At 37.8% G+C, this 23,062-nt stretch overlaps 1 protein-coding gene across 1 annotated transcript in view; it reads right to left on the bottom strand.

Annotated features, from left to right (window-relative positions):
- Positions 1-3,872: 3,872 nt before the first annotated feature.
- UBE2K (ubiquitin conjugating enzyme E2 K) overlaps positions 3,873-23,062 on the bottom strand; it is a 66,753-nt gene continuing 47,563 nt past the window's right edge. Inside the window, exons 4-7 of the mRNA XM_037530493.2 lie at positions 21,952-22,034; positions 7,664-7,763; positions 4,452-4,580; positions 3,873-4,139 (exon numbers count right to left, since the gene is read on the bottom strand). Coding sequence (XP_037386390.1) covers positions 4,065-4,139; positions 4,452-4,580; positions 7,664-7,763; positions 21,952-22,034 — 387 coding nt within the window. The 3' untranslated portion in view covers positions 3,873-4,064. The remainder of the gene's footprint in view (positions 4,140-4,451; positions 4,581-7,663; positions 7,764-21,951; positions 22,035-23,062) is intronic.

Raw genomic sequence — 23,062 nt, 5'->3', positions numbered from 1 at the left:
CAAGGTTCTTTCTCAGTGAGGTTAATGAGAATCCCTATAATGGCAGTAGACTTCCAGCAAACACCACAACAAAGCACCATCAATTGCTGAAAGCTAAAAAATAGATATTATTTTCAATAGTTTTTCATTTTCTATTGGAAAAGTCTTTAAATTACATTAAATAAGTCTCTTTCCCCCCAAAGAAATAGTCTAGCTTTTATTATGATGCCTGTAAAAAGTAGGTAACAGCAAGCACACAAGGATCATTTTATAGCACAGTGCAATATCCACTCACTCCCTAGAACCAAACTAATAAACTGTGCCACACCTGATTATATATAGCAGCAAGGTTGAAATAACCAAGCAAAAGGTGACACATTCACAACTTACATTTAGGTGATGATCACAGGTTTATGAGGATAGGTCAGTTCAACAAAGCAGTAACAGAACAAACAGGACAAGGGAGAAACTGACATTCCCCTACCTCTATGCCACAAGATTTTTGATCCATATTGCAACAGAGCAAACAGAACATGTGACATTATATGTAGACACTGCAAAGAAGTCACACTTGGGGAAAAGGCTATTTATCAGTAAATACTTCAAGTGGCCTTCTTCCCCAGTGATAGCAAATAGCTGATGTTAATTTAAGCATTTATTTCAAACTGGTACTGAGGATGGAAATGTAATTTTTAAAAATTAATGGTTTGTACCCTGGAATTGAAATTTCTTCAACTAGAAAAAGTGATTAATACAATATCATTTTGTAAAAATCCAAGAAATAAAGTTAACTGTAAACACTTTTTTATCCATTTTCATACCCAACCATTGTTTCCATCTATGTACAAGAAGGTAGGTATAACTGGCTCCAACTCTTCCCTGCCTGAATCCATCATAAATCTTTAAAACAACAAAAAATGCCTTATTTCCCCGTGTTGCTACAAGGATTGTAGAAACATTATCATACTCCTATTGCAGAGTTTTAAAAACTCAAATCAGGCATACTTATAGCCAAGGATCTGCTTTTCACATTGATAAACTAAAGCAGCCTCAACAGTAACACAATTGCTGTATTCTGTAGTGCATAAATAAGCAATTTCCGCTTAACTGCCAATTTTTCCTTACAGATACTTAAAAAAAAAATATTTTGCATAGTTTTAAGTGCCACTAACAATCATAAATGCAAAAATCTTCCAAAAGAGAAAAAAAAAAATCAGTCTTACTTTTTCATAGATTACTCTCCTCAAAAGCAAAATACTTAGAATCTAAACATTTATATACCCTTAAATGTGTTGTATGTTTAAATAAACCATAGTAACAATTCTAAACCATTTGGAAGAGCCAACTCAGAGCATCTAATTTAGTACCAAGTTCTTAAAACATTCATGTACTATTTACTGTATATTTATTTGGGCCAAAAATTGCTTTTCATTCATCCAGCAATCTGTACTGAAATACTATCCATAATTATTTGTTCTTTTAAAATCAGGCACATACTCAGTAAATAGACCTAGTTATAACAAAAGTCTATTGGACTATCAGTGACATTGAGCAAATGTCTGCCCCAAATGGGGTATCACCCTATATATATGTACACATACCCACATGTATGTGTATATATATGCATACATGTATATTTTCACACCATAATTTTTGAAGTCTTAAAATTGACATATCACAAAATTTCCACCAGGGTACCTTTTCCCTAGGCCTGGACTTTTAGTGTCCTTTTCTCAAACATATTTAAGACCAGAGGAAAACAGGAATTGCCTTAATTTCTGTTTGGAGAATTAATCTACCTGCAAAGAGGTGAAAAATAACAAAACCTCAAGAAGGACAGTGGCAAATGTACCAGAAAGAAAGCATCACATTAAATGTAAATGAGGTAAGTAAATTTTTCATATGAAAAATTAATAATGGAGAACTTCTCACACCAAATATTTTGCTTTTGAATTTCCTGGGCAGTGGAATGTTTAGTTAGATGAGCAGATACACTATGAGGTTAGTGTGCATAAAAATTGAAGGTAAAAGTATCATTGCCTCCAAAAGGAAGTATGTAATGCTTGACATTAGTAGCCTCTGAGTTCTCTCTCTCCTTCGTATAACCACAGGACAATTAAATATACCCTGATAATATAGGCAAATAGTAAACTGGGTAGAGATAGATGTGTTTGATATTTCAAATATTACTAATAATACCAAGCTGCCCTCCACTAAAAAAAAAAAAAATTAATTCTAACCAACAATGGAACAAAACTTTCCATACGTTCACACAGTCTCACCTTACTTCAAAATATAAAGAAAAGTATAAGGTTTAAGCTATTTAAAATAAATAAAGAAAAATCTTGTTTCCTTTGGCATCTTTAGAAAGTAACTAAACTACAACAATTAAAGGAGGTGATTATATAAAGGAATTTATGCTTAAGCAAACATAAAGGGTGAAAAAACATACCAACTTGTGTCTAGTATGCAATAATATCAACTACAAGAGTTTACTAATTAGGATAGCCTTACAAATTTTTGGAAGAACCTTCACATCTTTAACATTATAATATTATTTAATAATGGTTCTTTTATTGCTTCTAAGATTATTGAGAAGTCAAATGAAATTATGTAACTTATGGTTCAAAATCATTTTCCAAACACTTAATGACTATAATTTAGGGTAATTAACACTTGAAGAAAGAAAACCTTTTATAATGACTTTCAATATATATAGCCTTATTTTAATTCATTCTGATTCCATTACATTTTTGTTATTTTTACTGGTCCTGGAAATTTAATAAGAACTGTTTCTTCTATGTATAGAACTGCCTGCATAAATCCATTTCAACCTTCATAAAATGGTCACATTAGTGTTTGAGCTTGCAAAACTAATAATTTTCAAACTTTTGAACTTAGAATGAAATGTAACTTTAATACGAATAGAAAGTCTGGCTATGTACAAGAGAAGGTAAAGTTTTCAATTCTCATATTATCAGAAACATCATAAAGAAAGCTAGATTTATAACACACTTCTATTCCTATGTGCATTTGAAGTATGTACAGTAAAACACCAACACAGCTTTCATCTGTTAATAGGGGTAAATGCAAGCAAGAGTGACTTTTAATGTATCCCATAAAGCAATCTCGATGAAGCCAAAATTAGGCAAAAAACTAGTTGATTTTATCCTTGCAAGTTCTCAAAGAAAAATTTCATTAGTTAAAAAAATAGGAAGATGTCATATTCACTGAAAAACAAGTAACTTAATTTCTTTCATTAAATCTGGGAATACTGCAACATCAAGTATTTACTGTTTTTGCAAGAGAAACAAATGGCAGCTCCATTTTTACAATATTACTTGTACAGGAAAGCTTTAAGAGCAAGGAATTGTGACAAAACATTCCAAATAAATGACCAAAAAATGGAGCAAGGGATACTGTCCCTCAGCATATATCCCCACCAAATATAGAGAAATTCACTATCAGAATACTAGCTGTGTGTGGTAAAAGGGGAAAAATAGGATGTCCAGTCTGTTGACGAGGACAAAAAGGCTCTGAATAGGTCACCATCTTCAGTTGTGGATAAATCTTATATTTAAGAATTCTCAAATGCTTAAATGGTGGTCTTTTCAGCTACCCATTCTAAGAAGTCAAGTACAAGCATGCAAGTAAATTCACAGGCACAGAGGATCCATGTTAAAAACAGTTAAGGTAGCTGTGATGCAACACCAACAATTTGAATGGCCCTGACACACTCAAAATATTATCTTAATTATTCAACGAAATCCTGAAGCAAACTCTTGCTAGTCTTGGTACACTGCTAAACACTAAAGTAGCATGTTTTTTTCCATGGTTTTAGCTTAGCTCAAAGAATTTTTACACTATTAAGAAAAAAATTAAAGTATTTCCCCTTTTAAATTTACACAGACGTTTAATTAGCTTTATTTACAGAGCAGGGGTTTTTTTTTTTCAGTCTCCAATGGTGCCTAGATAACATCATTAGGCAAGAATGCCAGTTTAAAAGAAATCTATGCAGAATCCTAAAAATAACAGATGCTCCTCAGGAAGGGGCAAGCTTCACTATATCAGCAGCTCTCTATGCCTCAGTTACTCAGAAGCAATTCTGTTGCAGTCTCTACATCCCATGATTTTGAAGACAAGGCCACTATTACCGCATTCTGTAGAGAAGAAAAGGAGACAGAAAATCAAATCTATAGGGAATAATAAGATATTAAATAATCATTATAATAAGAAATTACACCTTTCACCTTACACTTGTAGTCAATTTAAAGAAAACTTCTAATGAATTCAATGAATGATTTCAATGAATGAAATCAGCAAAATACAAAATCATTGATTTTTAGTAACAGATTTCATCTATCAAATCTAGATTTAGATTTTATATTTAAACTACTTTTGTCAGCCAAATATTTGCAGTAATACTTTAAGTAAATCAACGTATCAAAATCAGCATGCCTTTATGTACTTACCCTATCAAAGCCCATAGCACATAGGTTTTCTATTTTTTTGGTGTACTCTGGACTAGAAACTGGAGCTCCAGCATACACATGTGCCCAAAGTCGAGCTGTCTGTTTGAACATTTCAGGATTTTGTTTGTACTATAAAGGAAGGGGAAATTGACATGAAATACAATTACAATATTCATATAATAGCTCAGTTCTTAATTGTCTAAGAACCTCCTTTTAAGTATAAATAAAACTTATATTTAAAATGTTAGTGACTTGCTTCCCAATGTAAACAAATGTTTTGTTTACAATGTAGTTCAAGACTGAAGACTATTTAATCTGAAGCTGGACCCACGATGTAAGAAAATAATAAATAAAAAATAATCTGAAGCTGTGATTACAAGTTATGCTGACTAAAGAAAAACAAAGTCTATCAACTTTAATCTCCCATTTTAACAAATGTAACTAGCAGAAAACTAGTACTAAACAAGGTAAGAAATGTTTCTTAACACCCTGTAGTAGCAAACATACAAATAAAAAAAAGAATTACTAGTTCCTGAAATTACTTGGACATAAATAAATGGGATCAACTGTGTGTTAACCACAGCTCAGACTAGAATACAATACTTGTTGTTTTGCTAGAGCTGCATTAGCATACAGTGCTTTAAGTAGAGCCCATATGCAAAGATTTAACTTACAGCATGTTTTGAGATTATAAACTTATCATAAAGCACTTTCACAAATAATTCAGACCACCAGAAAAGGTACAAATTTAAAATAACCGATAAACTTGCTTCAATATTTCTTTTTAAAGTACTTGATACATACTGAATATTTTAAGACTGTTGAGCTTCTATTATATATTAAAATGATAAACATAGTCTCTACAATTAACTGTCAACTAGGAAATAAGTCAAATTGTTAGTGTTTTAGGAGGTAGGCGATCTTAAGAGGTTAGAAGCGCAACAGTAAATCACAGTTGGGACACATATTCTACCAAAAATGAATAGATGGGGTCTCCCCAGTGGCACAGCAGGTTGAGCAACGCGCTGTGAAACTGTCTGCAGCCTCTGCAGCGGGGGTTCAATTCCTGGCCGGCCAGGGAGAAACCCACATGGCGTGGCAGACCTCTCCTGCCTCACCCGCTGCTCCCCTCAGCAGTGTCTTCGGTCCGTCTGCCTGTTCTGCTCCCTGCTCTGTCTCTGGTGAATTCTCTCATCCTCCCGCGCCTCTGACTGTACCCCAGTTCTTGTATAAATAAATAACTCTTAAAAAAAAGAATAGATGGCCCATAAATATAACATGTAAAACCACTAATTCTAGACTCTGAAACAAGTTTAATAGTGGGAAATATTAAACCTCTCGTGCATCTGGCCTGTACCCAGTTCTTATATAAATAAATCTTTAAAAAAAAATTAAAATGTGAACTGAGGCAATCACAGAAGTATAATGACAGAGAGATACTGGGAATGAAATGGGCAAGACAAAGGAAACCGAGAACTTCAAGTCTGTAACAAGGGTATAATTTAATTAAATTAAAAACTTTAAGTTTTCTTTTTTTAAAAAGACTTATTTATTTTATACAAGCACTGGGTACAGTCAGAAGCACAGGAGGGTGAGAGAATCCACCAGAGCCAGAGTGGGGAGCAGAACAGGCAGACAGATGAAATACACTGTTGAGGGGAGCAGCGGGCGCAGCAGGAGATATCTGCGCACCATGTGGGACCCTCGCCGGCTGGCCGGGGATCGAACCAGCGCTGCACCTAAAACTTTAAGGTTTTAAGGGTCTAAGATCCTGCATTCAGTTTTAGAGATATAGTGCTGAGGTACCCATGCAACATTTACATAGACTTACTCAGTTCTAAATAGGTTCATGAGGGCAAGTGTGAACATTTTATCAACATACATACAGGTGGTAAATCAGTACACAGGTGGTTACATCAGTGTGTATATGATTATCCAAGTGTATAGAAAAGAAGGTACAAGCAACAATGTCAGGGCCAAGGAAATATATTTAACTGGGAGGAGGAAGAAGAGGAAAAAATTATAGGAACTAAGAATGGGTAACTACAATAATGAAGATAATAAGAGAAGAAGAGAGTAGTATCTCAAGTCAAGAGAATGCTCAGTAAATCCGGATGGTTCAGAGTAGGAGTCGGCAAACTTTTTAAAACTTTAGGCTTTCAGGGCCTCCCCGGTGGTGCAGCGGTTGAGCGCTGGGTTGCGAAGCTGCCCGCAGCCTCTGCAGCGCCGGTTCGATCGATCCCCGGCTGCTCCCCGGCCACCGGAGGAGGGTCCCACATGGCGCGCAGACCTCTCCTGCCGCCCGCTGCTCCCCTCAGCAGTGTACTTCGGTCCTTCTGCCTGCTCTGCTCCCCGCTCTGGCTCTGGTGAATTCTCTCACCCTCCCGCGCTTCTGACTGTACCCAGTGCTTATATAAATAAATAAAAATAAATCTTAAAACAAACAAACAAACAAAACTTTAGGCTTTCAGACATGTTACAACATCTTTGTCCCAACTAGTCAACTCCACCACTTATAGCTGGACAAGTAAATAAATGTATGTGGCAGTATTGCAATAAAACACTGTTTACAAAAACAATCTAGTGGTAACTTGCTGACATCTGTGGAGATCAAAGATCAGAACTGAAAAGTATTTATTCCATTTGGCATTACATGGTAACCTTTACTAAGCCATTTCAGTACCAGAGAAGAGCTGGTTAAATCACTATCAGGGAGATCACTGAAAGGAGGGATAGAAGGATGTCCACATAATGCACGCATAATAAAATGTTAATCATAGATTGCAGATTGTAGGTAGGAATATGGTTCTTCACTGTGTATTTCTTTCAACATAGTTTGAAAAATTTTATAATATGCTAGACAAAAATGACCTACCAACAATATACCCAATTAAACTAATGTGTTAAATAGTTTTCATTACAATTGACAAAATAATCTTACCTAAGAGGAAAACAATTTACAACTGGAGAAAACAAAGTGACAAAAGCACATAAAAAAATTCTTATACTCTGAAAAATATATTGGTTACCAGAGGGGAGAGAGGAGAGGAAGATAAAATAGGGGAATAGAGAAAGGAGATCAGGACATCATCAGCACCGAAGGTTTGGTGGAGGTGAAGCATGAAAGTGAAGCATGAAGCACCACCAAAATTACATAGTTACATAAACATTTTTTACAAATAAAAATTGAGGAACAAAAGTAGTTATCTTACCTGATTTGCTACCACTGCATCTTGTGGATCATCTGGCTCTGCAGCTGCCAATAGTGCTTGCAATGACAATAATACCGTGCGGAGAGTCATTGCCGCTGCCCTGAAATTCAAATTAGGGAAATATCCCAGTTAAGAATGCTCTGAATGACAAAAACAAAGAGGAGGCTTTCTGAATAAAATATAAAAGCTACTGGAGCTAAAAATAATTTTGACTTATCTTAAGCATCTGCCTATCATTTTTCTTCTTTATAATAAATGAATCTTTCTATGAAGACTATTTATGAATACAAGAACTGGGTACCGGCCAGAGGTGGGGTGGTGGTGAGAGGATTCACCAGAGACAGGATAGGGAGCAAACAGGCGAAAGTTTGAAAACATTCTGTAAACATTCTGAAACAGCAAGTTTTTTGCTCAAAATACAATAATTAAATCTTCTAAATATATTTATATAAAGTGAACATTAATCTAGAAAATGCTATCTATGAAAGCAGCCACAATTCTTAGCATCTGTTAAAATATTGTTCAGCCAATTAATACAAAAATATAACAGTAAAATATTTCAAATGTTTAAGAAATTAAGCAGTACGCCCATTTTACCATGCAAATGAGATCATTCCAAGCCAATCTTTTCAACTGGGTTTCTTATTTAACCACATAGAGAAAATTACTGAGTGACTATTTTTTCCCACTTTCCCAAAGATGATATGTAAATAGTACCATCCTAGATGCTCAGAAGAAAAGTTAATTTATTACCAACAATGTCTTAAGGCAGTGTGTTTCACAAGCAAAGTTTCCCAACCGGTAGAATCAATATCATCTGGAAACTTGTAAGAAATTACATTTCTTTTTTTAAAGATTTATTTATTTATGCATACAAGAACTGGAGTGTAGGCCAGAGGTATAGGGGGTGAGAGGATTCACCAGGGACAGAGTAGGAAGCAGAACAGGCAGATCTACTGAAATACACTGCTGAGGGGGGCAGCAGGCAAGACAGGAGAGGTCTGCTGTGCCATTTGGGTTAGCTCCCTGGTCGGCCAGTGATTTAACTGGTGCTGCAGTGGCTGCCAATAACCTGACAGCGCTATGTCTTTATCCCCTGTGCCACTAGGGAAGCCCAGAAATGAAAATTCTTTATCTCACTGTATACTTTTTTTTTTAAAAAAAGATTTATTGGGCCTCCCCGGTGGCGCAGCGGTTGAGTGCTGGGTTGCGAAGCTGCCCGCGGCCTCTGCGGCGCCGGTTCGATCCCCGGCTGCTCCTCGGCCCCCGGAGGAGGGTCCCACATGGCGCGCAGACCTCTCCTGCCGCCCGCTGCTCCCCTCAGCAGTGTACTTCGGTCCTTCTGCCTGCTCTGCTTCCCGCTCTGGCTCTGGTGAATTCTCTCACCCTCCCGCGCTTCTGACTGTACCCAGTGCTTGTATAAACAAACAAACAAACAAAACAAATAAATAAATAAAACATGCCTCTATTAAAAAAAAAATTAAAAGAAAAAAAAGATTTATTTACTTATGCATATAAGAACTGGGGTACAGGCCAGCGGTATTGCAGGGCAGGTGGTGGTGGTAAGAGGATTCACCAGAGACAGAGTGGAGAACAGAACAGGAGGAATGGGGCCTCCCTGGTGGCGCAAGGGGTTAAGTACAGCGCTGTGAAGCGTCCGCGGCCTGTGTAGCGCGGGTTCGATTCCCAGCCTGCCAGGGAGAAATCCACATGGCAGGGTAGACCTCTCCTGCCTCACCCGCTGCTCCCCTCAGCAGTGTATTTCGGTCTGTCTGCCTGTTCTGCTCCCCACTCTGTCTCTGGTGAATCCTTTCACCCTCCCCACCTCTGGCCTGTACCCCAGTTCTTATATGCATAAATAAACCCTTAAAAATAATTTAAAAAAATAAAACAAAAGAATAGGAGGAATGACTGAAATACTCTGCTGAGGGGAGCAGCGGGCGAGTCAGGAGAGGTCTGCTCCCTTACCGGGATGGAACTCATGTTGTGGTGGCTGTGGATAGTTTCTTTCTTTTTTTTTTTTTTTTGAGGCATGTTTTATTTATTTATTTGTTTGTTTGTTTTTTGTGTGTTTATACATGCACTGGGTACAGTCAGAAGCGCGGGAAGGTGAGAGAATTCACCAGAGTCAGAGCGGGGAGCAGAGCAGGCAGAAGGACCGAAGTACACTGCTGAGGGGAGCAGCGGGCGGCAGGAGAGTTCTGAGCGCCATGTGGGACCCTCCTCCGGTGGCCGGGGAGCAGCCGGGATCAAACCCGCGCCGCCGAGGCTGCGGGCAGCTTCGCAACCAGCGCTCAACCGCTGCGCCACCGGGGAGGCCCGGCTGTGGATAGTTTCATAGGTTGGGTCTTAATGCCTTGCACCACCAGGGAGGCCCTTATCTTATCCTCTACTGAAAGAATCAGAAACTCTAGGGTTGTTTAACAGGTACTCCAAGTGATTCTGATGCAAGCTAAATTGAGAAACATTGCTTTAGTGATTTACAACATAAGCTAAATGAGAAAGTCTGTTCTAAACCAATAAAAGTATCTGGAGGTCTTTTACATATTAGAGAAAAACTATACCATAAATGACTCTTTATCTAAAATGCTATCAGAATAAAAAATTAGTTAATCCTTTTAGAGATACTACAGGAAAAGGGGAAAAGTACTTAATAATTAGTTGAAATGTTAAACTATTGTTAAAAAGAGGGCCTCCCTGATGGCGCAGGCAGTTGAGCGCCGTACTGTGAAGCTGTCTGCAGTCTCTGCAGCACACGTTCGATCCTGGCTGGACAGCAAGAATTCCACATGGTGCGGCAGACCTTTCCTGTCTCTCCTGATGCTCCCCTCAGCAATGTATTTTGTCAGTTTGCCTGTTCTGTTCTTCCCTGTCTCTGGTGAATCCTCTCACTCTCCCGCGCATCTGGCCTGTACCCCAGCTCTTGTAAAAATAAAAATAAATCTTTAAAAAAAAAAACAAAAAAAAACCTAGTGTTAAAAAGAGAACAAAACCTAAAAAGTTTAAAAAAAATAATATATAGTTTCATGTACTGGAAATTTTTTTTTAAGATTTATTTTATTTATTTATGCATACAAGAACTGTGATCTAGGCCATAGGTATGTGGGGGTGAGAGGATTCACCAAAGACAGAGTGGGGAGCAGAGCAGGAGGATCCACTGAAATATAATACGGAGGGGAGCAGCCGCTGAGACAGGAGGTTTGTTGAGCCATGTGGGTTAGCTCCCTGGACAGGGACTGAACTCATTCTGCAGTAGCTGGCAATAGCTTGATAGCGCTGAGGCTTTAACCCCTGAGGCACCAGGGAGGCCCCATGTACTAGAAATTTCTAATTCTAAAATAGGGCTGGGGAAAAAAAATTGTTTTTTAGATAAATGTTCTAAATCCCAAGAGTTTGCTCAAATCATTCTCTATCTTTTAAAAATATTTTATTTATTTATTTTTGCATAGAAGAAGTGGGGTGTAGGCCAGAGATGTATGTGGGTTGGGGGTATGTGTGTGTGTGCGCGTGCGTATGTGTGTGTGCGCGCGCGCCAGAGACAGCATGAGGAACAGAATAGGTGGATCTACTGAAACAGTACTGAGGGGAGCAGCCGGCGAGATAGGAGAGAAGAGGTCTGCAGTGCCATGTGAGTTAGATCCCCGGCTGGGAATCGAATGCATGACATAGTGGCTTGTGATAGCTTGATAGCACTGAGACTTTAACCTCTGCGCCACCAGGGAGGCCCCAATGTCTGGGTAATTTTAATGAGAATGTTTAGAAGCACATACATCAAATAACTATTTAGTTATTAAAAATATGAAATTATGCCTTTTACAGAAACATGGATGGAACTGGAGGTGATTACTAAGTGAAATAAATCAGAAAAAGAAGACTACAATGGATAGTTTCTCTCATATGTGAGATATAAACAGACACACCAAATCCAGTAACACTAAAAAAGTTAACTCACAGACTATGTAAAAATATAGTGGTTATCAGAAGAGAAGGACATGGGGCATGGGAAGACAGATCAATCTGATATTATGAACGGTACTAAAATTGTGGTGTGGGTGTGTGTGGTGAGGCACATACATATACTGATTTATGAAGCTGTACTCCTCAAATTTATGTAGTAATATAAACCTATGGTAAATGAAATTTTATTTAAAACAAAACCTGCCTAGATTTATCAGCAAGAAGCTCACTGAAATCACTGACAAAGGGACAGAAATACAAATTTCAATAACAAAATTATACTGGCTTTTCTAATATTTCAATGGACTTGCTTAAGCATCCAATCAAGTCTTCACTCAAAGGAAGTACTTAATATTACACTTACAAAAATATGAACATGTGAAATAAAAGCCATTAAATCTATAAATTTTAGCAAAACCTTAATATCACAAAAGTAGATTTTTAAGTTTATTGTTCAATGAGATAATAAACATTTTTCTTCAAAACTTGATGGACTCTCAAAAAAAAAACCAAAAAAACCTGGACCCATATATAAAAATTAACTTGGTATTGATGAAAGACCTATATAGTATTAAAACTATAAAACTCTTAGAAGAAAACACAAGGGAAAGCTATATGACATGGGATTTGAAAATAAATAGGAAAAAATAGAGAAATTAGTCTACATGTCAAAGTTAAAAAGTGCTATGAGGAGAGAGGAAAACCAAAATCCTTCTATGCAAGTAATAAAATCGGTGGGTTGTCCCACAGAATAGGAGAAAATATTTGCAAAGCATGTATCTGGTAAGGAGCTAAACTCCTATAAGGCAACAATAAAAAAACCCTACAATTTAAAAAAGAAAAAGGACTCTAACACTTCTCCAGAATAGATATACAAATAACCAATAAGCACATGAAAAGATGTTTTACATCACTAATTATAAGGGAAATATAAATCATACAATGAGATACCACTTCACACCTATTAGGATAACTACTACAAAAAAACAGCTGCTGGCAAGAATGCACTTAATTATAATCTTCGTATACCTGAGGTGGTAATGAAAATAAAGTAACTGCTATAGAAAACAGTATGGCAATTCCTCACAAAACAAACAAACAAACAAACCAGAATTACAATATGATGCAGCAATTTCAGCTCTGGGTAATAACTAAAATAATTAAAAGTAGGGAGCCAAACAGATAATTGTATGTACACATCACCACAACAAACATCATCTGCAATAACCAAAAGGTGGAAGGAACCCAAGCTTTCATTAAATGTTTAATGAACAAAATGTGGTATTTACATACCACATTGAATAATGGAATATTATTCAGCTGGTAATTGAAGAAAAATCTGAAACAAGCTACGATATGGTGAGTCCTGAGGAGATTATTTTAAGTGAAGCCAGGAATAAAAAGACAAGTTACTTTGACTTAAGAAAGTGAAGGGAAAGATAAATAGCAAGGATACATCAAACTAAAAGCTTCTATACAGTAAAGGAGACAATAGCCAAAACAAAGAGAAACCCTACCAACTGGGAAAAATATTACACTATACACAACTGATAAGAGACTGATTTCAAAGATTTACAAAGAGGTCACAGGACTCAAAAACAAAGGAAACAATTCAGTCCAAAAATGAGCAGAAGAGGTAAAAACACACTTTTCCAAAGAGGAAATGCAAATGGTCAACAGGTAAATGAAAAAATGTTTAACAACTCTTCTAATCTGGGAAATACAAATCAAAACCACAATGAGATACCACCTCATTCCAGTGAGAATGGCCCCTATTAAAAAAACTGGCAACAACAAATGCTGGCGAACATGAGGAGAAAAAGGAACTCTTTTACAATGCTGGTGGGAATGCAAAATGGCCAACCACTATGGAAAGCTGTGTGGATGACCCTTAGACTACTAAAAAGGAGCTACCATATGACGCAGCAATTCCACTTCTAGGAGCATACGGAAAGGTCACAAAAACATTAATTTCAAATGAAACCTGCACTCCTTTATTGCAGGACTATTTACAATAGCTAAGATATGGAAAAAACCTAAATGCCTACAAACAAAAGGCTGAATTAGGAAGATGTGGTATATATACACAATGGAATACTGCTCAGCAATCAAAAAAGATAAAGTCATGCCATTTGCAGCAATATGGATGGAGCTGGAAGGAATTATGCTCAGTGAAATAAGTCAGAAGGGAAGAGAAAAATAGCAGATGGTTTCACTTATAGGAGGAATATAGGGACAAAAAACAAGGGATCAGGGAAAAAAAGACAAAAATAAAAGGCAAACTATAAATCAGAGACATTCAGCTGGGGAGGGGAAGAGAGAGGGATCAAAATAGGAGAGGGAAGAGCACAAGAGGTTATGGTGATGTTTCATTGGTATCTTGGTGGTGGTAATTTTATGGGGATTACGCCTGAGAGGAGAATGAACAACAATGTAAAAAAGTATAAAAATAAAAAATAAAACAAATACTTTGACTTAAGAGGTACATGGAGAAGTTAAATTCACAGAGATAGCAAGAAGAATGGTGATTGTCATGGTCTGCAGAGAGGTGAAAATGGAAATCCATTGTTTAATAGGTTTGTTTTATAAGATGAAAAAAATTTTGGGTTTTATAAGATGTGAAAAATTTTGGGATAGGAAAAGGTGGTGTTAAGAAGAGGCAGAGCAGAAAATTAGACAGTGAAAACATTCTCTATACTATAATAATGGATACACTCTGTAGATTTGTACAACACCAAGAATAGATGATAATATAAACTAAGAATTTGAGGGGATTGGGATATGTCAGTGTTGGTTCATCAATTGTAACAAATGCACCACCCTGGGGGAGGATGCTGTGTCCCAACAGGGAATATACTGGGAAACCTCTATTCCTCTCTCAACGTTATCGTGAACGGAAGTGTATTGAAAAAAAAGAAAAAAAAGTTTTATTTAAAGAGTTCTGGAGGCCTCCATGATGGCATGGGGTTAAGTCTCAGTGATATCACCCCCAGGGCCTTTAAGCACAGATAGGGAGCTAACCCATATGTGGTACACAAGACCTCCCCTGTCTTGCCTGCTGCTCCCCTCAGCAGTGTATTTCAGTAAAATCTGCCTGTTCTGCCCCCCACTGTCTCTGGTAAATCTTCTCACCCCATACCTCTGACCTACACTCCAGTTCTTCTACACATAAACAATCTTTTTAAAAATTAAAGAATAAGGGCCTCCCCGGTGGCGCAGCAGTTGAGCGCTGGGTTGCGAGGCTGCCCGCGGCCTCTGCAGCGCCGGTTCGATCCCCGGCTGCTCCCTGGCCACCGAGGAGGGTCCCGCATGGCGCGTGGGCCTCTCCTGCTGTCCGCTGCTCCCCTCAGCAGTGTACTTCGTCAGCCTGCCTGCTCCGCTCCCCGCTCTGGCTCTGGTGGGTTCTCTCACCCTCCTGCGCTTCTGACTGTACCCAGTGCATGTATAAACAACAAACAAACAAACAAACAAACAAATAAAACATGCCTCTATAAAAAATAAAGAAAAAAAATTAAAGAATAAAAAAAGAGTTCTGTAAATTAGTCACACAACAATGTAAGTATACTTAATATTCTTCACCTGGACATTTTAAAAACAGTTAAGTTTACACCGTTACATGTCAATTAAAAAACCCCAACAGTTAAAATATATTTTGTCATGTATTTTACAACCAAATATTTTTTAAAGCTTAGGGAATTTGCTCTTCCCTGAGATTCATAAGCTCTTATTGCACAGATTTTCTACTACCTTTCTGCAGTACTTTATTGGGAAGGCGTTCACAAACTATTATAGACTTCTGGAGTTACCATTCAAGAATTAGATATTAAAAGAACCTACAGGGCCTCCCCGGCGGCGCAGCGCTTGAGCGCTGGGTTGCCAAGCTGCCCGCAGCCTCTGCAGCGCAGGTTCGATCCCCGGCTGCTCCCGGGCCACTGAAGGAGGGTCCCACATGGCGCGCAGACCCCTCCTGCCGCCCGCTGATCCCCTCAGCAGTGTACTTTGGTTCTTCTGCCTGTTCTGCTCCCTGCTCTGGCTCTGGTGAATTCTCTCACCCTCCCACGCTTCTGACTGTACCCAATGCTTGTATGTATGTATGTATGTATGTATGTATGTATGTATGTATTTATAAATAAATAATGCTTGAAAATTTTGAATAAAAATGTTGGAAATGGGACTCTACGGCAAAGGTCTACGGGTGTTTCCTGGCCGGTATGGTGTGCTGATACTTTTGAAAGAGTATGAACCTATTCCCCAAATCATGTAAGAGCTGTAAAACAATCTTATCACAATAAAAGATTTTTTTTTAAAGATTTATTTATTTTTTTATAGAAGAATTGGGGTACAGGTCAGAGATGCAGGGGGTGAGAGGATTCACCAGAGACAGAGCAGGGAATAGAATATGCAGACGGACTGAAGTACACTGCTGTGGGGAGCAGCGGGCGAGACAGGAGAGGTCTGTCCCACCATGTGGGTTTCTCCCTGGCCAACCGGGAATCAAACTCATGCTGCAGAGGCTGTAGATTGCTTCATAGGTTGCATCTTAACCCCTGCGCCACCAGGGAGGCCCACAATAAAAGATATTTTTTTTAAATTGGGGGGGCCTCCCTGGTGGCGCAAGGGAGTCAATCTCAGTACTATGACGCTATCGGCAGATACTGCGGCATGAGTTCAATCCCTGGTCAGAGAGACAACCCACATGTTGCAGCAGACCTCTCCTATATCGCTTGCTGCTCCCCTTAGTAGTATATTTCAGTGGATCCACCTATTCTGCTCCCCACTGTGGTGAACCTTCTCATCATGCCCCCCACCCCCAACAACCACCACCTCTGGCCTATACCCTAGCTCTTACATGCATAAAAAAATCTTTTTAAAAAAGATTTATTTTATTTATGCATATAAGAGCTGGGGTACAGGCCAGAGGGGTGGGGGGGCTAGAGGATTCACTGAGTGGGGAGCAGAACAGGCAGACTGACTGGCAGGCAGCGGGCGAGACAGGAGAGGTCTGATGTGCCATGTGGGTAGCTTCCTGGCCGGCTGGGGATTGAACTTGTGGTGCAGAGGCTGCAGATAGCATCATAGTGCTGTGCTTTAACCCCTTGTGCCACCAGGGAGGCCCAATAAAATAAATCTTTCAAAAAACAGAAACAAAAAACATAATGGGTAAAGAGGAATATAAAATCTCAAAATATATTAGCCAATTTTAATTAACCAGTGGATATGAGTTACCTTCTCTATATTCAATAAATTAATCTTGCCCAAATCAATAAGCACAATTAATATGTCTAATAAAATATCCATTCATATGGAATTATTAGGGCCATTACTATGTAGAATAAGCATATGAATTATCTATTGTTGGCTAACTTTTCAGTTAAGGATCTTCCAGAAGACCAGCAATAAAGAATTTATGTTTATTCAGCACTAATGCCATTTGAAGAGAATGGCAATTTCTTTTGTTATTAATTTTTTAAAAGATTTATTTATTTATGCATAAAAGAATTGGGGTACAGGACAGAGGTGTGGGGGGTGGTAAGAGGATTCACCATAGACACAGTGGGGAACAGAACAGGCAGACTGACTGAAATACACTGCTGAGGGGAGCAGCGGGTCAGACAGGAGAGGTCTGCTGCACCAATGGGTCACCTCCGTGGCTGGGGATTGAACTCATGATGCAGAGGCTGCAGATAGCTTCACAGGGCTGTGCTTAACCCCTTGCGCCACCAGGGAGGCCCCTTGTTATTAATTTTTATGAAGCTATGTACTAAAGTAAAATGATCTATAGCTGGATAAACATTTATATATGATTACATCCATGCATCTATGATGTAGACATCAGGGAATGTATCTTCAGCTCTCAAGAAGTCTCTCCTGCCCCTCCCACTTGCAATCTTCACCTCACCTACGCCCATGACTGGCCTAATTTCTATCAGCATAAATTAGTTTCAGCTCATCTTGAATTTCATAAAAACAGAATTACCCAGTATCTACCCCTTTGTGTCTGGCTTTTGTCACTTGGCACATCTCTGGGAAACTGAATTTGTGTCATTATGGGCTCATTTTTTTTTTTAATGCTACGTAGTATTCCACTGGGAGGTATGATTATACTTCATATGTCTATTTTTTTGGCAAGAAACATTTCAGTTATATTTCCAGTTTGAATAAATCTGCTATGAATCTTCTTATACAGTCTTTTGGTAGACACTCATTTCTCTTGGATTTTTCTTGAATATATAACTAGGAGTATGGCTGCTAGGTCACAGTAAAGGTATATACTTAGCTTTGGCTGATACTGGTTGAGCAGCTGAACCATACCCCTACCAGTGATACATGAGAATCATTTAATCAAGTGTGTAGTGGGAGTAAACTATGACTTTAACTTGCACGTCACTGATGACTAATGATGCTGAGCTTAGCTTGTCAGCCAGCTAGACATTTCCTTTGTGCCTGTAGCCGTCTCTTGGAAGGGCAGTAACTGAGCTAAATCTTTATGTTTGGTTACTTTCTTCTCCAGATAGACATCTTTTATCCTAGCAGGTATCAATGGAAAAAGACCAGAAAATAGTCCACACGGGGTTAAGTTGTAGCGTTAAGAAACAAATGCTAAACAAGTTGCTGAATATTAAAAGTAAATAACCATTTATATATAATAAAGACCAAAACGAGTAATTTTTTTTCTAGTATACATGTACTAAATCATTCAATGTTGGGCCTCCCTGGTGACGCAGGGGTAACGTCTCAGCACTATCAAACTGTCGCTAGCAACTGCAGCACAAGTTTGATCCCTGGCCAGGGAGCTACCCACATGGCACAGCAGACCTCTCCTGACTCGCCGCTGCTCCCCTTAGCAGTGTATTTCAGTCAATCTGCCTGTTCTGCTCCCCATTCTGCCTCTGGTGAATCCTCTCACCCCCCACACCTCTGGCCCAGACCTCAGTTCTTGTATGCATAAACAAATCTTTTTAAAAAATTAATAAATTATTCAGTGTTTATTTAACTTATACAACAAATACTATCATCCTTCAGTTTTCTTTATCAAATTCCAGTTCTAAAGTCTAAACAATTCATGTTTAAACATGGATATCCACTGAATGTCAACTCTTCAAAAAAGCTGGAGGTGGCTTGTGCAAACCCATAAATACCCAATCTCACCTAATCATCTGATGTGTCTTTTATATCTTTTAATGCTTCAATTATGCAGATACGACATAAGACTAAATTCAGTTACTGCACCTGCCTTATTAAACAGGAATAGTTGATAAAGTGCTGTTATAAAAATTCAAATTCTCTCCCTGTATACACAGACACGATAATCTTTCAACCATCCATAAGGAGATAATAAGGAGTGGTAGGAAGAATACTTTTGACTTAACTCTGAGCAAAAGGGAAGTCAGTGGAAGATTGTTGTCTGGGGCCTCCCCTGGTGGCGCAGTGGTTGAACACTGGGTTGCGAGGCTGCCCGCAGCCTCTGCAGCGCCAGTTCGATCCCCGGCCACCGGCGAGGGTCCCACCAAAAAAAAAAAAAAGATTGTTGTCTGGGGCTTTATTTGTCTTTAAAGGTGTGGGAGAGAGTATCATTTTGGCTGCTGAGAATAGCCTGAACAGGGCAGTCAGAAACAAGGAAAGAGCCTACTGTAATCATTTAAGAAGTGGTAATGCAACTTGGACTAAGGGAGTAAAGTCCAATGTGAGGTTGCTAAGATGTTGGAGGCTTGACAATAGGGGTACAGAGTACCAGAGAAAGAAGAACCAAAGGTCATGACGAAGTTTTCACCTGCGCAAAAGCAAGGATGTAGTTGCCAATAATTTAGATGGTGAAGAAATGAATCTGGGTTGAGGAACATCAGTTCAGTTTTTAAAATGTTTATGTTTTAAATATCTATTACATATTCAAGTATAGATACTAAGAGCAAGCAGCAGGATATGGTTCTGGAATTCAGGGAAGATAAATATGTGAGTTGTTAGTGTATAAACTGTGAAATTATGAATCAAATGAGCTCATCAAGGAAATGAGTAAAGATGAAAAGGAATGGAAGTCAAGACTTAGCTTTAAGGCGTTCTCATGTGTAAAACTTCAGGAAACGAGAGAAACTAGTTAGAGTTAGGGAGAATGCATAGGAAGTGGAGAATAGAAACCAAGTGTAAAAAAGTACCCCATTTCCAATACTGCAAACATTCATTAGTATCACTGAGTGATAGAATCATAATGATTTTTGGGAGAGATAGCTTTTTAAATACACTTTGGCCTTGAAAGTCAACAAATTGTCCAAAAAAATATTACAAATCAAAAATAATGAGAAAAGATAAATTAGATCAATTTTACACTGTCCAATGTTTAACATTACGGAACACAAGATCAAGAAATTATATCCCGGGCCTCCCCAGTGGCGCAGCGGTTGGGCGCTGGGTTGTGAGGCTGCCCGCAGCCTCTGCAGTGCCGGTTTGATCCCCGGCTGCTCCCCGGCCACCGGAGGAGGGTCCCACATGGCGCGCAGACCTCTCCTGCCGCCCGCTGCTCCCCTCAGCAGTGTATTTCGGTCCTTCTGCCTGCTCTGCTCCCCGCTCTGGCTCTGCTGAATTCTCTCACCCTCCCGCGCTTCTGACTGTACCCAATGCTTGTATGTATAAATAAATAAATAAATCTTTAAAAAAAAGAAAAGAAAAGAAATTATATCCCAAGAGATGACCTACTGAGGAACAAGCTTTACTCAGATGTGCTACTCGTGGGAGGGTGGAAGAGGCAGAGAAAGACACATACAGTATGATCTCTCAATCAACTATGGACTCTTAAAGAAAAATATAATCTAGCTCATAAGAACAGACTAGTGGATGCCAGTGTTTAGAGGGAGGGTGAAATGGGTAAAGGGGGTCAAAGAAGGGTGCACAGGGGGTATGTACTTCTACTTATTAAATAAATTAAATAATGGAAGTATAATGTACAGCATGGTGACTATAGTACTGTATTATATACTTTAAAGCTGTCAAAAGTGTAGACCTTAAAAGTTCTTATCACAAGAAAAAAACTAACTATGCATGGTGATGGATGTCAGCTAGACTTTCTGTAGTAATCACTTAGCAATATATACAAATACTGAATTATTATATTGTACACCTGAAGCTAAGATAATACCATGTCAATCAAACCTGAAAAACAAACAATAATGTTTTTACCATATTAGTTTCATTCTTTTCCTACCCTAACAAATCAAACACATAACTTATTGTTTCTCCCACTCCACTGCCTTTTTATACCTCTTGTCCTATTTTTTTTCCAGCCATACTGTTGAAATATGCCAGGTTTTATTCCAAGAGAATTACAGTAGTCCCCCCTTATCTGTGTGTGATATATTCCAATAACCAATAGATGCCTAACTGTAGGTAGTAATTAATCTTACACATACTATGATTTTTCCTATACGAACAGATCTATGGATAAAGCTTAACTTATAAATTAGGCAAGGGAGTAATAAAATAATAAAATAGAACAATTACAATAATATAGTATAAAAATTTTGCTTTCAAAACATCTTACTTTATGTAATATTTTCAGATTGAAGTTGACTGTGGGTATAACTAAACCCAAGGAAAGCAACGCTCTGGATTTTAAAGGGGAACTACTGTAGAGAAAACAACTCAATTAATTCTCCGAACATATGAAGTAGATTAATAACCCTACTTTCTCAATTATGGAAACTAATGTGCAAATACTAGGTAAGACCACACAGCTAGTAAATTGTAATCAGGATTTGAGCTGGATGACTCCAGAGCAGGAGCTATTAAAAGGTATGCTGCTAGATAAAACATGTGAAAGCACTATAAAGTGCTGTGAAAATGAAGATGCTGCCTACAAATGTATGTATTTCTTGGAATCTGAGAAATTTTAACTGTACTCAATTAACACAACTTTTAATATTTTGTTGCCTGTATATTCCAAGTCACATCTGATTGCTTTAATACTTAAATTTATGACTATCACAAATATATTCCTGATAGCAAAGAATTAAAATGACCAAAATAAATGAAGCACAAGACTTTTTAAGACATAAAGCTAGCATAACATTACCTAATAAAGCTAGCATGACATTACCTAATTTAAATATAAATTATAAATATATAAATATAAATTACAAATGATAAATATATAAATATAAATTATGATTTCAATCATAATACATTTTCAATGATGTACTCAAGAGACTTCATAAAGATTTAAAATTACTGTGCCCAAATAAGAGAAAACATAAGCTCACAGTCTGAGGAAATGACACATTTAACACTGTAAATAGTCTTGGAATTTACAAGAGGGGGGAGAAGGTAAATGCAAAATTTCTTACCATTGATCTTTCAGGATATCCAAACAAATAGCTCCCGTGACGGAACTAATATTAGGATGCCATATTTTAGTGATAAACCGGACCTAGAATATAAAGTATACTTGAGTTTTTTAAATAACAGAAATAAAATAATTATAGTTTAAGCAGAACTACAAGAAAATGAAAACCTCAGATTAAAATAAAAATGTTTATACTTACATTATTTTGCTTAGGTGAAGAGAGGGGTGTAGATAGAAGACAAAGCATTCAGTAAGCTGAATGCTGTCACTGACATATATACTCTTTAATTCTTTCAATGCCCTCTCCCCTTAAAGAAATCCAACAATAATTAGGTGTTTTTAATTCACCTAGCAAAATGCTAGATATTATGAGAAATACAACATGAATGAAACATCTATTTAGATAAAGTAGTACGTACAATCAAAACACAGAAAACAAATAGTAAGTATTTTTTAGTTTAAAGTACAGAATAGATTCGTAGGAAAAAAGCAAGCAAAATCAGTACATGGAAGCACAGGTAATAAGTGGCTATAATACTGCCCCTAATTATTTTTAGCATTTTCCCTCAATTCTTTTTTCTTAAATAATTCAACAAATATTTGAAGGCTGATTATTATGTGCCAAGCACTGAGAAGACACTGAGGTTTAGAGTTTGAGTTTATCCAAGATCAAAAACCTAGTTAGCAATATAACAAAATACAAACACCATCTGATTTCAGACTCTGATTCTGTAATCATTTATTTGTATAAATATGGAGGATAAGAAAGCAGCAAAGTGAAAATGCTAACGCTATCAGATTCCCATGAGTACTGACCATTTGAGTTAAAATTCTTTAGTACCTAATTAGGAGGAGCCACACAATGTTCTAAGTATTTTACAAAAACTAACTCATTAATGTATGTTCCAAATCTAAGCTGCTTATGGAAAGAAAGTAAACAGATAGCTTTCACTTGTCTCTTTGTGACATGATTCATTTATACTACCTATGTGACTACATTATTTGCCATGTGAAAAAACACTTTGTCGGGCCTCCCTGGTGGTGCAAGAGTGTTAAGCACAACCTATGAAGCTGTCCACAGCCACCGCAGCAGGAGTTCAATCCCCGGCCAA

This window comes from Talpa occidentalis, unplaced genomic scaffold (assembly GCF_014898055.3).
Source record: "Talpa occidentalis isolate TD23 unplaced genomic scaffold, MPIMG_talOcc4v2.1 talOcc4.6, whole genome shotgun sequence".
Lineage (NCBI taxonomy): Eukaryota > Metazoa > Chordata > Mammalia > Eulipotyphla > Talpidae > Talpa > Talpa occidentalis.
Note: the sequence above shows the minus strand (reverse complement) of the source record. Positions and strands in the feature narration are given on the sequence as shown.